Source organism: Heterodontus francisci, chromosome 7 (genome assembly GCF_036365525.1).
Source record: "Heterodontus francisci isolate sHetFra1 chromosome 7, sHetFra1.hap1, whole genome shotgun sequence".
NCBI classification, from domain to species: domain Eukaryota; kingdom Metazoa; phylum Chordata; class Chondrichthyes; order Heterodontiformes; family Heterodontidae; genus Heterodontus; species Heterodontus francisci.
In genome coordinates this window covers 109,713,362-109,731,309 of record NC_090377.1, presented here as the reverse complement: position 1 = coordinate 109,731,309, position 17,948 = coordinate 109,713,362, and the positions used below count along the sequence as shown (strand labels likewise).

Below are 17,948 nucleotides of genomic sequence, written 5' to 3'. Positions count from 1 at the left end.
AATTCTTATCCTTATTTTCAAATCCCTCCATAGCATCACCTATTCTAATCCCATTTTCCAACACTTGGCCCATAGCCTTGTATGCTGTGGTGTTTCAAGTGCTCATCTAAATACTTCTTAAATACTGTGAGGGTTCCTACCTCTACCACCTCTTCAGGCATTGTGTTCCAGATTCCAAACACCCTTTGGGTGAAAAATACTTTCCTCAAATCCCCTCTAAACCTCCTGCCCTTTACCTTAAATCTATGCCCCTTGGTTATTGACCCCTCCACTAAGGGAAAAAGTTTCTTCCTATCTATCCTATCAATGCCCCTCATAATTTTGTATACCTCAATCAGGAGCCCCCTCAGCCTTCTCTGCTCTCAGGAAAACAACCGTAGCCTATCCAGTCTTTCTTCATTTTGTTTAATAATCACTCCTGTGAAGTCTCTTGGGAGTTTTTTTTTACCACATTAAAGTTGCTATCTTAATGTTGTTGGTGGTGAAAAGTTTGTAATTAGGAAATAACTTTTTATATTGTGAAGATGAACAGATTAAGCATCTGTTTCTGGAAGTCCAAAATTATTGCCATGTGATTCAATTATAGTTTCAAAATTCTGTTTTTTCTAAGTATATTTACTGTATTATGTAGAATGTACCACGTATCATGATATTGAATTGCTCTCCTCTCGATACTACATACCTCTATTACTTTAGTAATTAAATGGGAGAAATTTTGACATATACTGATGATGATAGAAGAAATGAAACCTTCACATTTATATATTGTATTTATTAATGACCATGATAACACATTTTGGAAGAGAATGTTTTTGAGCATGAGAAACAAAATCACTTCAGCCACACTTCCCGATTCCATTGGCAGGCTTTGTTAATATCATGTGACTGGAAGGAACCAATGAACAGGAGCTTCATCAAAGCATTGAACACCAAGTTACAGCTATTGTGGAATTAGTCACAGAGTTACCAGGGAACTTATACATTTGTTTTACCTTTACAAACATTGATGCAGAGTCCTTATAAAAGAAAGACTTGCGCAACTATTAGATATCTTGAAGCACTTTACAGCCAATGAAGTGTAGCATTGTTATAATGTAGGAAATGCAGCTGCTAATTTACACACAGCAAGCTTCTACAAACAGCAATGTGATAATGACCAGATAATCTATTTTTGTGATGTTGATTCAGGGATAAATATTGGCCAGGACACTGGGGAAAACTCCCCTACTCTTCTTCAAAATAGTGCCATAGGATCTTTAACATCCATTAGAGAGGGCAGATGGGGCTTTGGTTTAACATCTCATCAGAAAGACAGCACCTCTGACAGTGCAGCACTCTCTCAGACTATTGCCTGGAATTGGCGGGCTATCTTATCAGGAAAGATTGGACAGGCGAGGCTTGTATCTGCTGGAATTTAGAAGAGTAAGAGGCAACTTGATTGAAACATATAAGATCCTGAGGGGTCTTGACAGGGTGGATGTAGAAAGGATGTTTTCCCTTATGGAATAATCTAGAACTAGGGGTCACTGTTTAAAAATAAGGCGTCGCCCATTTAAAACAGGGATGAGGAGAATGTGTTCTCTCAGAGGGTCGTGAGTCTTTGGAACTCTCTTCCTCAAAAGGCGGTGGAAGCAGAGTCTTTGAATATTTTTAAGTAAGGGGGTGAAAGGTTATCGGGGGGTAGGTGGGAATGTGGAGTAATCAGTCCAGCCATGAACTTATTGAACGGCAGAGCAGGCTCGAGGGACCTACTCCTACTTGGTATGTTTGTATTTGACCTCTCATGTTTATTAAGCCCTTTTCTAACTTAAAGATAACATACAAAAGCAAGTTCTTGTTAATTCGTCAGCATTGTCTTTTCTTAGTTACTGTTGCGCTCATGGTGCAGGATATTTTAAGTCATAAAAATAAAAGTAAAATATTGCAGATGCTGGAAATTTGAAATAAAAACGGGAAATGTTGGAGAGAGAAGCAGAGTTAATGTTTTAAGTCTGTGACCTTTATTTATTTTAATTCCTTTGCCGCTTGCTCTCCCTCCCCGCTACAGGGAAATTGTCAACCACCTCCCAGGAAAGCTGTCAATCACGTCCCTAGGAGGCTCCGCCTTCTTACCGCAGCCTGGTCGCAGATTGGCTGCGGTGGCTGCCGGTCTGGCGGGGCGGGGCCTGGCCGGGATTGGGCGGGGCGCGGCGGGCGCTGGTTATTGGTGGTGATGTGTACGCTGGCTGGGAGACTTGGTAACGCTTGTTAACTGGTAGCGGCTGAGTCGGGACGAGGATGTCGGAGTCGCCGGAGATCCGGAGCCTGGCCTCGGCCTCCTCGCAGCTCAATCTAACCGAGGCGGATGGGGTGAGTAGGGAGCCCGGCTCTAGGCCTCGGGGCCTGGTGACACCCTCAGCTGCACTGACAGGCATCCACTCAGCTTTCCATTGGCCCCAATCTCCTTAAATAAAGATGAAGTGCAGCTTGTGGCTGAGGCTGAACTCCTGCAGCACCTCTTCAGCCTGACGCAGCCACCAGGTGTAAACCTGGAACCAGAATCCAAGCTGACTCCCAGGCAGAGTGTGGGAGGATATCCTGTAGCAGTGTTCACCTGCTTTACCCTGCAGCCAGTTTGGGCCCTGATCCAGGTTCATATTGCAATGCACAGTGTTGGTGTGAAACAACACCGCGTTGTAGTGTAAGTGCAATTCAAATATTTTGACAGCTGATATGGTAACTTACATGATAGAATGGTTTGCATGCACTGATTACATTGAAAGTGACATATTGTGGCTGGAGAACAAAGTGGCCCCTTAACTTGGTGATTTGGCTCAGTAAAGAAACCCCTGTGCTTCAGATGCAGCATTACCTCTGGTCTTATGGAATTGTGAAATTCTGAAATCTAATTCTGGCCTCTTTTGAGCATCCCGATTTCCATTGTTTTGGTAGCTGTGCCTTCAGCTGCCTGGGTCCTAAGCTCTGGAATTCTCTCCCTAAACCTCTCCCCCCTCGACCTCACTTTCTTCCTTTATGATGCTCCTTAAAACCTACCTTTATAATCTCCATCTGACCTAATGTCTCCTTATGTGACTCTGCTTCATATTTTGTTTTATAATGCTGGTGTGAAGCACCTTGGGTGCTTTATTACATTAAAGGTGTTATATAAATACAGGTTGTTCTAGAAGGTAATGTTGGGTGAATGGCCAGTGCCACAATTCAGCAATGGTACGTTGAGAAGGTGGCATATTCACAATTATATATCCTTGTATTTTCAGCATTAATTGTTTTCTTAAGATTTCACTTTCTTTTTTGTGTTTTGTTGTTGTGTGCATAATTGTGCTCATGTGTGCCACCATTCTGTGCCTGTGGTATTTACGCGTCCTGAGGCCTGCAACTACCTGGAATGAATGAAAAATGGGCGATCGTATAGCTCTAAGGCCTGCTGTATGCTCGAACATGATCCCTATAGTATATGTGGTATAACTAGCTATTAAGTGCAGCTAAACAGCTGGTACTGGTGTGATACTCTCTCCAGTTTTTGAAGTAGTCTGAGATATCCTGTTCGGGTGGTGCCTGCCTCTTTGCTCCTCAGTTTCCAACTAGGAGCGGTTTTTAATTTTCTCATGTTGGCTGTTTCCTAACTAGCGTCAGTGCAAAGTGTACTGATGCTGAAACTTCGCCTGACTCCAGAGCAAGAACTTGCATTTAAGTAATGCCTGGTGGCAGCTCAGAACCTGCCACAGCACTTTAAGACAATTAATTAATTTGGGAGCCCAGTCACTGTTGATACGACAGCAACACCTTTAATGTAATAAAATGCACTTCACAGGAGTATTGCGAAATAAAATTTGACACTGAGCCACATAAGGCGATATTAGGATGTGTGACCAAAGAGGTAGATCAAAGAAGTAGGTTTTAAGAGTCTTAAAGGAGAAAAGAAAGAGAGGGGGGTTTAGGGAGGGAATTCCAGAGGTTGGGGTCTAGGAAGCCAAAGGCACGGCTGTCAATGATGGAGAACTTAAAATCAGGGATGTGCAAGAGACCAGAATTGGAGTAACAGAGATGTTTTTCTGGGTGGTGGGGCTAGAGATGTTACAGAAATATGGAGGGCTGAGGCCATAGAGGCATTTGAAAACAAGGATGCAAATGTTAAAATTGAGGTGTTGGTTGACCAGGAGCCAGTGTAGGTCAGCGAGAACGAGTGTTGGGTGAACGGATCTGATGCGGGTTAGGACATGAGGAGCAGAGTTTTGGAGGGGCATAAGTTTATGGAGGATGGAAGGCTGGCCTGGAGTACATTGGAATCGTCAAGTCCAGAAGTAACAATGGCATGGATGAATGTTTCAGCAACAGATGAGATGAGGCAGAGATGCAGATGGGAAGATGTTCAGGATGTGAAAGTAGACGCGGTTAAGGATGGAGCGGATGTGTGGTCAGAAACTGATCTCAAGGTCTGAAATGACACCAAGGTTGTGAACAGTCTTGTTCAGCCTTAGAGTGTGGCCGGGAAGGGGGATGGAGTCGGCGGCTAGGGAACGGGGTTTGTGGCAGGGACCAATTCTTCCCAATATTTAGTTGGATGAAATTTCTGCTCATCAGGATTGGATGTTGGACAAGCAGTCTGACAAACCAGACATTGGAGGGCTTGAGAGGGGTGGTGGTAATTAAGAACTGGGTGGTGTTAGCGTGCATGTGGTACCTGTCGTTGTGTAGACGAATGGAGAAGCCAATTTGAATACCTGTTAATTACCTGTTAACATTTTCTTAGTGCTGTTGGTTCAGGGAGGGATGTTGGCCCTGATACCAGGGGAACTCCCTGCTCTTTTTCACATAGTGCCGTAGATTCTTTTACATCTATCCGAAAAGGAAGACATAGCCACGGTTTATTGTCTCATCTGAAAGTTGGCACTTCTGACAATGTGGCATTCCGTCAATATTAAACTGAAGCGATAGCCTTGACCATGTGCTGATGTCTGTAGTGGGGCTTGAATCTATGAAGTCAGAGGCGCGAGCGCCTAGTAAATTCAATGAAGGAAGGAGTGTCCATCTGCTGCTGTCGCGAACCAAGCCTGGCCCCCAACTCCAGATTTAAGCTATAAAAGTTAAGTGTCAGAGATGTTTTTAATCTTTTACTAATCTTTTAATCTTTTTACCCATTACTGATTATAAATGCTATTCTTGATATTTCCCTGATATTGACTTCTCTGTTAGTGACATAGTGTTATTATCTCTTTAGAATGAGACTTTTACTACTGTGTTTGAGCTACCTATTGTTTAAGAGGCAATAGCCCCATGACTCAGTTAATAATATAGAGTAATCAATGAAACTGATTTGTTTGTTTCAAGGTGTTTACACATATCCCAGTTAAACTTTATAAAGCTTGTTTATAGTGGTTCCAGTTTCTCCGTCTCCGACGCACATGCTCTGATGATGCTACCTTCCATGACAGCGCTTCTGATATATCTTTCTTTTTCCTCAGGATTCTCCTCCTCCCCCCCCCCCCCCCCCCCCCCCTCCCCACCTGTGGTTGACATGGCCCTCAACCGTGTCCGGGCCATTTCCCACACCTCTACCCTCGCTCCTTCCCCTCCCTCCCAGAACCACGACAGGGTTCCCCTTGTCCTCACTTTCCACCCCATCAGCCTCCGTAGCCAAAGGATCATCCTCTGCCATTTCCGCCACCTCCAGCGTGATGCCACTACCAAAGGCATCTTCCCCTCCCTTCCCCTGTCAGCATTCCAAAGGGATTGTTCCCTCAGCGACACCCTGGTCCACTCCTCCATTACCAGCACCAACTCGTCCCCTTCCCATGGCACCTTCCCCTGCAAGCACAGGCGATGTAATACCTGCTCATTTACCTCATCTCTGCTCACTATCCAAGGCCCTAAACACTCCTTTCAGGTGAAGCAGTGATTTACTTGTACTACTTTCAGTGTAGTATACTGTATTCGCTGCTCACAATGTGGTCTGCTCTACTTTGGGGAGGCCAGACGGAGACTGGGTGACCGCTTTGCAGAACACCTCCGCTCAGTCCAAACGCATGACCCCCTGAGCTTCCGGTTGCTTGCCATTTCAACACACCCCTCCCCTGCTCTCATGCTCACATCTCTGTCCTGGGATTGCTGCAGTGTTCCAGTGAACATCAACGTAAGCTCGAGGAACAGCATCTCATTTACCGATTAGGCACGCTACAGCCTGCTGGACAGAACATTGAGTTCAATAATTTCAGAGCATGACGGGCCCACCATTTTACTTTTATCTTTAGTTATTTTTTCTTTTATTTTTTGTGTTTTTTTATTTTAGTTTGTTCAGTTTGTTTCTACTGTGCCTACCCACTGTTTTTTTTCATGTTTGTGCTTGTGGCTGTTCAGTTTTCAGTCCATTAACACCCTATCTGTACTAATGCTTTGTCTTTCAGCATACCATTAACATATTGTTTGCCTTTGCTCTATGACCTTCTGGTCAGTTATTCTGTGACCTTGTCCTATCAATTCCTTCTCTTTTGTTCTCTTTTGCCCCACCCCCGCTTTACTTGCTTAAAATCTTTTACATTTCTTACATCTGCCAGTTCTGAAGAAGGCTCACTGACCTGAAAAGTTAACTCTGCTTCTCTCTCCACAGATGCTGCCAGACCTGCTGAGTTTTTCCAGCACTTTCTGTTTTTATTCCAGTTTCCTTATGTTAGGTTTGCCCAGTTGTAGCTTTACTTTCCAAATTCATTAAAAAAAAAATTCATTCTTTGCATGTGAGTGTCACTGGCAAGGTCAGCATATATTGCCCATCCTTAATTGTCCTTCAGAGGTTGTGGTGAGCCATCTTCTTGAACCACTGCAGTCCATGTGTTGTAGGTACACCCACAGTGCTGATTGGGAGGGAGTTCTAAGATTTTGACTCAGCGACAGTGAAGGAACAGCGATATATTTCCAAGTCAGGGCGGTGTGTAATTTGGAGGGGAACTTGCAGGTCATGGTGTTCCCATGCATCTGCTGCTCTGGTCCTTCTAGGTGGTAGAGAAAGTGGAGTTTGGAATGTGCTGTCGGAGGAGCCTCACTGAGTTGCTGCAGTGCATTTTATAGATGGTAAACACTATTGTGCGCCGGTGGTGGATGGGGTGCCGATGAAGTGGGCTGCTTTGTCCTGGATGGTGTCAAACTACAGATGCTGCCAGACCTGCTGAGTGATTCCAGCATTTCTTGTTTTTGTTTCATGAGTATTGTTGGAGCTGCACTTATCCGGGCAAGAGGAAAGTATTTCATCTCACTCCTGGATTTGTAACTTGTAGATGGTGAACAAGTTTTGGGGAGTCAGGAGGTGAGTTACTTCCCACAGAATACCGAGTCTCCAACCTGCTCTAGTTGCCATTTATATGGCTGGTCCAGTTAAGATTCTGGTCAATGGAAACCACCAGGATGTTGATAGCTTGTTATTCATTAATGGTAAATGCCATTGAATGTTAAGGGTAGATGGATATATTCTCCTGTTGGAGATGGTTAATGCCTGGCTCTTGTGTGGTGCAAATGTTACTTGCCACTTAGCCCAATCTGTCATTTGTAGTGTGCTGCAGTTTATGCTGTTACGGGCTAGTCATTATCGGATGCACTCTATTACAATACATTGATTGCTTGATTTCAAAGGACCATATTGTACTTGTGTACTGTCCTATTGCCCCCTATGAGAACTTCATTCTGGTGTTAGTGAGTAGTTTGAGTGCTTGAATTCATCTTGTTGTGACTAGGCGAGGGAGGGGTCTCAGGCTCCCCTCCTGCCCCTTTCCTGGTTTGGCCGTAACAGGGTTTAACTTCTCAAACTGTTTTTAGCTTAACGCCTCAGCAAGTCCTTACTCATTGCTCTCTGATTGTAATTGTAAACGAACCAACCAAACAGGCTTTCTTAGATTTAGACAAGAAAGATGTAAGTTTATTAACCTTACCACTCTAACTTGGTTAGAATTACTAAAATACGCGACACAACCATGCTAGCATGCATACGAGATAAACGCACACACAAATAGATACAGAGGGAAGAGAAAGAATAAAGGGAGGAGTTTGGAGTAGTAAATGGAATTCAGTTACTGTTTTTAGTTTGGATGTAAAGTCTTTGATTTGGAGTTAAGTCTTGCAGTTCAAGCTGGGGCCCAGTGCACACTTTCAAACTTGTTTCGCTGGTATCAGAAGGCTGAAGAGGGCCTCTGTCTTGAGTCTTAAGCTGCTTCCGTGGGCCCCTAGACTTTGCTTGAGAGAGAGAGAGAGGGGCTTCCCTCTGCCCCAGACCTTTCTGTGAGGCACAATTCAATTAATTCCCAGTCTGGCCAGCAGGTAAGTCATGTGACAAGCTCTTTGTTTGAAACAGCATCGTCTGCGAGGATTGTTGATTTCAAAATTTTTTCAGTGCCGCTCAGTGCGGGCTGCGGGGGGTGGTGGTGGGGGGGGGGCGGGCGGTGGGTGGTGGAGGTTTGTCTCTTACGAAGTCAGTGTCTCTCAATGTCTTTTGATTACCACTATTGACAAAACCCATCTCGCTTATTGAATCAGTGAGCACTCCCATTGTCTCTCTGTGCAGCTGTTTCTTGGAATGCAAATGTCAACCATGTTTTAGCTGTTTAGCTCTGTGGTCCTTTTAAACAAGTTATGTTCAATGTCCAGTAAAAAAAGCTTCAAGCAGCGTTCCATATGACAAAATTAATATGTTTCCATTTGGCCGGTGTGGTTTCAGTCACAATCTGTCTTGTGCTGTTGTTCCCTTGGGCCTATTCTGAGTGCACAGTAGATGGAAGTAACTTCAGAGAACTTAGGCCACCCTGACCACTATTTCCACAAGCAACACAGTAATATAATCGGCTGCTGGCACATAATAGGTCTCACAGGTTGAAATAAAACTCATATTGTACAGATGTCTATGAATTGTCTTGTACGACTTGTGTCTCATGCTTTACAATTCTGCATGCTTTACATGCAATACATCATGTCCAAATGGCACATTAAGTTGGAAATGTAAAGTGTTGCTGCATAGAATAGTTAAAGATGGATTTGTGCTCGTGAACTTTTTTATTCTTTCATGGGATCTGGATGTTGTTGGCAAGGCCAGTATTTGTTGCCCATCCCTAATTGTCCTTGTGCAGGTGCTGGTGAGCTGCCTTCTTGAACGGCTGCAGTTCATCTGGTGCAGGTTCGCCCACAGTGCTGTTAGGGAGGGAGTTCCAGGATATTGATCCAGTGACAGTGAAGGAATGGCGATATATTTCCAAGTCAGGATGGTGTGTGACTTGAAGGGGAACTTGCAGGTGGTGGTGTTCCCATGCATCTGCTACCCTTGTCTTTCTAGGTGGTAGAGGTCACTGTTTTGGAAGGTACCATCAAAGGAGCTTTGGTGAGTTGCTGCAGTGCATCTTGTCGATGGTACAAACTGTTGCCACTGTGAGTTGGTAGTGAAGGGGTGTCGATCATGTGGGCTGCTTTGTCCTGGAAGGTGTCGAGCTTCCTGACTGCTGTTGGAGCTGCACTCATGCAGGCAAGTGGAGAGTATTCCATCACACTCCTGACTTGTGCCTTGTAGATGGTAGACAGACTTTGGGGAGTCAGGAGGTGGGTTACTCACTGCAGAATTCCCAGCCTCTGACCTCTCTTATAGCCACAGTATTTATGTGGCTGCTCCAGGTCAGTTTCTGGTAATGGTAATCCCCAGGATGTTGATAGTAGGGGATTCAGTGATGGTAATGCCATTGAATGTGAAGGGGAGATGGCTAGATTCTCTAGGAGATGGTCATTCCCTGGCACTTGTGTGGTGTGAATATTACTTTCATACTGAATTCCCAGTCTCAGCCATGCTGTTTAGGGAGGGACTTACACATTGGCATTGAGGGGAAAATTTAGCGATATATGCCCTTTGCATTATTTGCTTTCATTAATGAGGTCAGGGTTGGCACTTACTGCAGGGAGACCATAAAAGGGGAGAATTCCTTCTTAAAGTGTATTCGGGTGATAGTGTTCAGAACCCTTAAAATTTTCATTTTTAAAATAAATACATTTTCTTGAAATTGCACCCTTATTAAAGTTGGACTTGTCCAAATAGATTTTTCTGTTAATGGAATATTTGATCCATTATCCTTTGCCAGCAAGATACTGCAGAATCTCACAGAAAGCTGGAATTATTCTGGTGGGGGATCCATCGGCTCCCATTTAAAGGGGGGGCATGTTGTCTTCCTGTGGTCTACCAAATTACTCTGTGTGTTTGTAAACAGTGCCAACAGTTTTTGCCATGCACCCTTTTCATGAAAACATTGCCCTTTTCAAAACTAACTGCAATGCTCACTTTGTTTGTGCTCGATGTCTGATTGGCTTGTTCAGGAGTGACTACATCCAAAAAAAAAAACAACTTCTCATTTTTTACCATGCAGATTGATGATAAGGAGTTTGATATTCCCCAAGTCGATACTCCACCTACCCTAGAAAGCATCTTGAATGAGGTAAGCCTTGTACTTAGATAAGGAACTTTGACCTTTTTCAAGACTGTTGGACACAAAATTTTGTGGGTCTGAGGATTCCATTTCTGCCTGCATCCTGTGGAATTGTAAACTAAAGAGAGGATCACAGGAGGGCAAGTGAATTGTTGCTTCACTGAAATTGGCTGTGCAATGTAAAGGTACCGAGAAAGAATCATTGCATATCCTGGAAATTCAAAATGAAAACACATCCACAGTTTAGTTTAGTTTCGAGATACAGTTGGCCGACAGCATCCGAAAAAGATAGCTTAGAATTTGGGTAAGACTTCATCAGAATTCCTAAAGGCTGTGGCTATGATTTCTTGCCCTCCTTCCATTATTTTCTGGGAGTAATTGGGAAGATTTAATTTTTAAACTCTAGAGCAAACGCACAGGCTGTAACGCTAAATTCAGGGGGAAAAGACTTAACCTGACTTGTTTGGCTGTTCAGAGGCTGCTAAGAGCTGCAGCAGGTCTCCAAGGCCTTCTGCAGTAAAGCTCCGCCTCCTGTGTCTTCCCCCCCCCCCCCCCCCCCCCCCCACCCCATAGACTGGCTGTACTCCCTGATGGAGGTCGATGAGACATTCAAAGCTATGCCAACGCCCTCCAGGCCAGATGATTGTCTGGTGTAGCAGTGTATTTCTGTGATGGAGGAAGTTCTGTCATGCTGGAGATGTGTGCCAATTCTGTGAATATAGACATTCTGACTATTTGCAGTGCTGTGAAGTGTGAATACATGGTAAGTATTCATAGAAATATTTGTGTAATTAATGTAATTGAATAGTAATGCTGAGGTTTTGATATTCTGCTACTCGTGTCAAGCAGTGCTTATCAGTCGCGGAGAACTTTCAATGAAACAGAAGAACACCGCTGTAATCCATGATTACTGAGGTGCATACCAAGGAACAAAACACATGTAAGCAGTCAGAGAAACCCTTTCTGTCCATTTTTGATTCATGAGCTTGCATCTATCTAATTTAGCAAACATTGTATTTGAAGAAATAAAAGCAAGAATTGCTGGAACCACTCAGCAGGTCTGGCAGCATCTGTGGAAAGAGAAGCAGAGTTAACTTTTCGGGTCAGTGACCCTTCTTCGGAACTGACAAGTATTAAAAATGTCACAGGTTATAAGCAAGTGAGGTGGGGGTGGGGCAAGAGATAACAAAGGAGAAGGTGTAGATTGGACAAGGCCACATAGCTGACCAAAAGGTCATGGAGCAAAGGCAAACAATATATTAATGGTGTGTTGAAAGACAAAGCATTAGTACAGAAAAGGTGTTAACGGACATTTTTAATATTTGTCAGTTCCGAAGAAGGGTCACTGACCCGAAACGTTAACTCTGCTTCTCTTTCCACAGATGCTGCCTGACCTGCTGAGTGGTTCCAGCAATTCTTGTTTTTATTTCAGATTTACGGCATACACTGTATTTTGCTTTTATTGTTTTTGAAGAATGCTTATTCTTGTACCATTGAATTGATTGTGTTACTGTTTGCGTTGCATCCTCTCCAGTCCTGTGCTTTTCCTGTTTCCTGGTTTACTCATAATGCATTGTACCCTATCTTAAACTATGTTATGGCACTACTTTTAGGAGAGGGAGCGACTAAAGGGGTATAGGTTAATGTTTTTGTACCCTTTTACCTACCAGTGAGAATAAGGGGTATGATAGGAGTACAGTAGCATTATGGTTATGTCACTGGACAGTAATCCAGAGGCATGGACTAATGATTCAGAGACAGGAGTTTAAATCCCACCACAGCACCTGGGGAATTTAATTAAATAAATAAAATCTGGAATAAAAAGATTGCGTCAGTAAAGGAGACCATGACACTATTGGATTGTTGTAAATGCCCGTCTGGTTCACCGATGCCCATTAGGATGGAAAACTGCTGTTCTTATCTGGTCTGGTCTACATGTGATTCCAGACCCACAGCAATGTGGTTGACTCTTAACTGCCTGCTGAAATGGTCTGGTAAGCACTCCGTTTTATTCAAGAAGGTAGCTCACCACTATCTTCTCAAGGGCAATTAGGGATGGGCAATAAATGTTGGACTTGCCAGCGACGCTCACTTCTTGTGAATGAATAAAAAAAAAACTAATGGCTAGGGGTGTGGAAAAAAGTTATCACAGATTGTACAGCCTTGTGTTTCTCTTCCCTTTCCATTATACCTCTCCCCACACAGACAGAAGATGAAGATGAATCATTTATATTGGAAGATCCAGCTCTCCTGAATATGGATAGTATTGATACACACTCGGGTGAAACCTCGTCTCTTGCTAGTTCAGATAGCGGGGACAGGACAAACTTAAAGCGGTAAGTGTTTCCAGGGAACATCAAAGTGTCTTCAGTCAGTAAAAAGGACTCCCCAAGTGACAAGTATATAGAACTCTGGGGGAAATCATTTCTATTCAAATTAAACTTGCTGGCCATACCCTTGTATGTATTTTATGGAGTTAAAATTGATTTGCTGTCTCTATTTTATCCACTGATTGTTATCCTGCTTATCACCTTGGTATGAACTAGAAATTTAACAAAGACTTTCTGATGCACTATATAATAGATGGGTAGTGAGGCTATAAGCTGGAAACTAATCAATGCATCAGCTATATAGTCTAATATAATAAATACTTGAAAATGAGTTAAATATTGGGACCTAAACAAGGGTTTAGGTGGTTTATGTCTGGAATAATGGTTTATATCTAGAATAATGGACATCCGAAAGTGATCACAGTCTGAAATCAAATTGAGTTTATTTGCTCATTACAATGGGTGTAATTGTAAGGAATTTTTAACTACTTGATTTAAGGGGAAAGAAAGTGTGGGAGAGTACTCTTTTGTTTACATTCGATCACCATTGTTCAAAAAAATTAACTTGTGTTTTGCTGAAAATGCTAGTTTTCTTTTTAACCTCAATTGGCTCTTTGCCTCCAGGCTACTGTAGTGATGTCACTGCAGGGAGGAATCTCTTGCGTGCGGAGTGATGCCAATGATTGCAATGGGAACTGTGACTTTTGACCGGTGACTTTTGATCTTGGCCTGTCTAAGTCCAGGAAAAAATGCTCCATCGCCACTCCCCTCTTTACCAATCCATTTAGAAATAAGTTTAAAAGTAAAGCTGATCTTGAAGTGGAATTAATAAATATACGCCATTGACAGCAGCTCATTTATTGGATATATTATCCTAATTTATGCATAGTGTAGCAGTACAGTCTCTCTGGGTGTCAGTGTGTGCTATGGATTCATGCTTGGCAATTACCCACACTAGTGTTTGTTGATTTCAGGTGAGCTGATGAGAAAAATCACTGAAGATATTGCTATCATAAGGAAGATTGCTCAGTCACTCTTCCATTCCTCCTGACAAACTAGTCTCGGGCTGCATCACAGCAGTTTGCTACCTTCCATTTTCCCATTGGTGGCACGTGGAAATTACTTTGGGAATGGGGGTAGAAACGTTCTGTGCTCAGTAACTCCAGTGGAAACTATGACTTCTTTACACTTATGAAAGAATTATACCGCAGCTGCAACATTGAAATCAGTTGCATTATATCTGCCATTGACTTCTGCAACTAAGGCTCTTGACTAGTCTTGGTTGCTACTGATTTACTCTGAAAGGTCTAGATTAAAATTTGCTTCATGTTAGTGAATTAGTGGTAGAACAAGCTAGAGGTAAGAAGGTGTGTCTCTCACAGGTTCTTTTCCCTCCTCTTCCTTATGAACCAATGACATTATCCAGAAGGAAAAAGCTTTCAGACGTCAGCTCAAGCATTCATGGTTCAGTTGTTCGGCGATCTGTCCTTAAAGGAGTTTCTGCACAAGTTGTGTCTGCAGCAGTAAGTATATTTCATTGCTTTTTCAGAAGCTGTGATGGCGACAGGCATGCAACTATTGTGTCTTTTGGTTAAATGCCATTTGATTCCTCCAGCAGTGTAAGTACAGAAGGGTGTTGGTCATGATAGCTGTTATCTTGTTTCAATAGGAGAGTTGTGCTCAATAATTTTGAAAAAGCATCTTGTCACAATGTTCTAAAACAGACTGCTATAAAGAGGAATTAGGGATGTAATGGTCTGATATTTCTAAACACTATTGGATAGTTTCTTGATGAGAAGATTGGTGCTATATCCATTATTGTAATGCCTGTGAGATAAGATCAGGATAACTAAGAGACTGGCGCGTTTTCTGTGGGCCAGAAGGAGAGAAGAGGCCAGGTCGGATTGTAGCTGGGAACGAGGAGAACAGTTGCATTTATGTTGAGCCTTTGACATATAAAAATGTCCTGGGGCACTTCATAGGGGTATAATCAGAAAGAAAAACATGGTTGCCTTGCAGTGGTTACAGTGGTTGTGGTATAACATTGCTCTGCACTACAACATTGTATTGTTACGACCAGGTGAGGGAGGGGTCTCAGGCTCCCCGATTGCCCCTTCTCTGGTTTGACCGCAACAAGGTTTATCTTTTTAACACGGTGATTTAACTTACTGCCTCAGTGAGCGTTTGCTGCTGTTCCTCTAATATAATTACAAATGAACCAATCAGACAAGTTTTCTTGAGTTTAAGCAAGAAAGGTATAGGTTTATTATCCTTGTCACTCTAAACCGGTTAAAATTACTAAAAATACGCTATGCATCCACACCCACATTCACGCAAGAAACACATACACACACAAATAGATTGGAGGACAAAACAACGTTGGGAGGTTGGTCTGTAATAAAAATGGAATTTAAATACTGAAGCTTAGTCCCAGAGTCCTTAGTTGAATTTGTAGTCCTGGAGTCCTTGCTGGGCCACGTGCACAGGTCATCCTTGTTTCTCAGGTTCTGGAAGGCGAAAGAGGGGCTTTATCCTTGTCCCCTTGTTGCTGACTGTAAGGATCTGTAGACATGGCTTTCACCAGCTGCAGCTTGACGCTTCTCTGTATCTCTGCTAGAGAGAGAGAGAGATGATCCCTTGCTCGATCTCAGTTACTGTCTGCCTTCTGAGTCGTCAGACACCGACATCTCCCAGAGTTGCACAGGTGGTCACATGACTTGATCACCTCTTTGTGCTTGAATCAGAATCTTCTTCAAGGCTCTCCCCTCGAGCTGTTCAGAGATACTTGGTGAGGGGGGGGAGGGGAGGGCGGTTGGCTCTTTCAAAGTCAATGGGTGTCGCTGGCTTTTGACGATCAACATTGACAAGGCTATCTCAGATAAGTGAATCAGAGAGCACCCCATTGTTCTGGCTAGGCTGAATTAACCACATCTGTCTCAAGCTTAATCCTTTGCTTTTTCATATGCAAATTGTGCATGGCCAGCTTGGCTGCTAGCTGTTCTGTTTTAAAAGTTATTTGTAACAATTTCCAGTAAGAGTCCCAGGCAATGTTCCATAACGATAAAATTAATATTTCCATTTGATATGTGGGGTTTTCGTCGCAGTAGAATGTGAACTGTCATCCACTATCAGTGACAATTTTTGCATTTACAAAAGTGCTTGCAACACAAATCCATCCCAAAGTGCTTCACAGAGGCATAATTTAAAAAAATGGATGCTGAGCTAAGATATTAGGTAGGGCGTTTCAGGCTGCTTTGTCGATGACGTGGGTTTTAAGCAGGGGTCTTAAAAGATCATATGGAGATGGAGGTGCAGAGGAGCGTAGGGAGGAAATTTGAAAGGACCAAAATGTGGCATGGTCACCCATGTTTAGAGAAAGAGGAGAAGATGTGCAAGAGGCCAGAGGAATAGAGAGTCTGGGCAGGGGGAGGGGGAGTGTGTGGGCATGGGTGGGAGCGGATGTTGTTGGGTTGAAGGGCTGGAGAAGGTTATAAAAATAAGAGGCATAACCCTGAACTGAATTAAACACTACGGTGTGTATATTTGAGACATTGGGAGACCAGAAGCTGATAGATCAGCGAGGACAGGAATGATGGATGAATGGGATTTGATGAGGAATAGGATATGGATGAACTGAAGTTTAGAGGGTGGCGAATGAGAGGCCAGCCAGGAGAGAAGTGGAACAATAGAATCTTGAGGTGGAAAAGGGATGAATGTCAGTTTCAGCAGCAGATGGATTGAGGTATGGTGAAGGAGAGCCATATTATGAAAGTGGAAGTAGGTGGAATTTGTGGTAGTATTATGGGGTTGGAAGCTGAGTTCAATTTATTTCCCATAAATCGTTAGTCTTTGGGGTTTGTCCATAACGGCTAATACGTAATTTATATTCTGTTAACTAATAATTCTCCAAATTGAGTATCCTTGCCTTGAAATTACACTGTGTAGTATGCACAAATGCTTCTTGTATTTGTATGAAATTCCTTCCCCCACTATTTTAATAATGGACAATATTCTCCCTCCATATTTTAGTCAGGTACACATTCATGGAGGTGAAACAGTACGCAATTACGCAAAGAAATATGTACAGATACCTGGAACCTGCTGGGCTGTATGTAGCCCCCAGTCAAACACTTTTGAAACCAAGCATCTTTTATATAATTTCAAGGCCGTTATTGAGAATATGGTTGGTCAGAATCCGAATGACTTAAATGTTGAACTCTATCCAACATATTTGATAGATTGAAGTCTGAATCTAGAGGAAATGATTGAACAGGATGGAGACAAATGGGCCACGTTGACATAACCATATGAATAGGGCTATACATGTCTCATAGGGTGGCTGTTCGTGTTGATTAATAATGCCTCGCAGTAGATATTGTAGGAATGTCACTTCATACCTGAAACTCAGGTGCACATGGCTGCTACCTGCTATGCTACTAAGCTTTATAATATGTGTTCAGTTTTCAACCCAACATTGCTTTTACTCACAAACTGAAGCAAGTGGCTGTAAGTTTGAAACTATCCCAAAACTCTTTATAAATAAAATAGGATCTGTAATGCTTGAAGAAAAATAAAATATATAAAAGTTTTTCTTTATAGCCGAATTGCAAATATGTTCTTCATACTATAAACCACACTGCCACCCACCCCCATCCCGCTCTGCAAGGACTGGGGGCTACATACAGCCCAGCAGGTTCCAGGTAATTGTCTGTATTTCTTTGTGTAGTTGAGTACTCTTTCACCTCCACGAATGTGTACCTGTCTAAAATATGGAGGGAGAATATTGGGCCATAATTTGCTGTAGGAGTGAATCTAATGGTTTCTGCTATTAAACTTCCCCTTGCACATTTTGGTTATTATATTTTTTGCATAGCACATTGCTGAAAGTGCAGCCTGATGCTAATGCAGCGATGGAAACCGGGCATTTGGGACCTGAGTGAAGAGGCAAGCAACTGTATCTCCTTAACCAAGCAGATAGAAGGATTGTGGGAAAAAACAGTGCAATGATTGAAAAAGAAGTTTAAATTTGAGTGGGTGTATTCAATGTCAAATGGGTACAGAAAGAGAAATAAAGAAAGGGAAAGTAAGGTTGGAATCAGAGACACAAAGATAAAGGAAATGAAGAAAAAAAAATATGCATTTTTAAATTCTCCAACAGTTAAAACTGGAAGGAGTGAGAGTC

At 42.8% G+C, this 17,948-nt stretch overlaps 1 protein-coding gene across 2 annotated transcripts in view; it reads left to right on the top strand.

The window, feature by feature from the left end:
• The first annotated feature begins 2,174 nt into the window (after window positions 1-2,174).
• The window catches only part of vps8 (VPS8 subunit of CORVET complex), a 715,536-nt gene continuing 699,762 nt past the window's right edge, over window positions 2,175-17,948 (top strand). For both annotated transcript variants that reach the window (XM_068035875.1, XM_068035876.1), the window contains exons 1-4: window positions 2,175-2,349; window positions 10,377-10,445; window positions 12,642-12,772; window positions 14,193-14,289. In XM_068035875.1, the coding sequence (XP_067891976.1) occupies window positions 2,278-2,349; window positions 10,377-10,445; window positions 12,642-12,772; window positions 14,193-14,289 (369 nt within the window). In that variant the 5' untranslated portion in view covers window positions 2,175-2,277. The remainder of the gene's footprint in view (window positions 2,350-10,376; window positions 10,446-12,641; window positions 12,773-14,192; window positions 14,290-17,948) is intronic.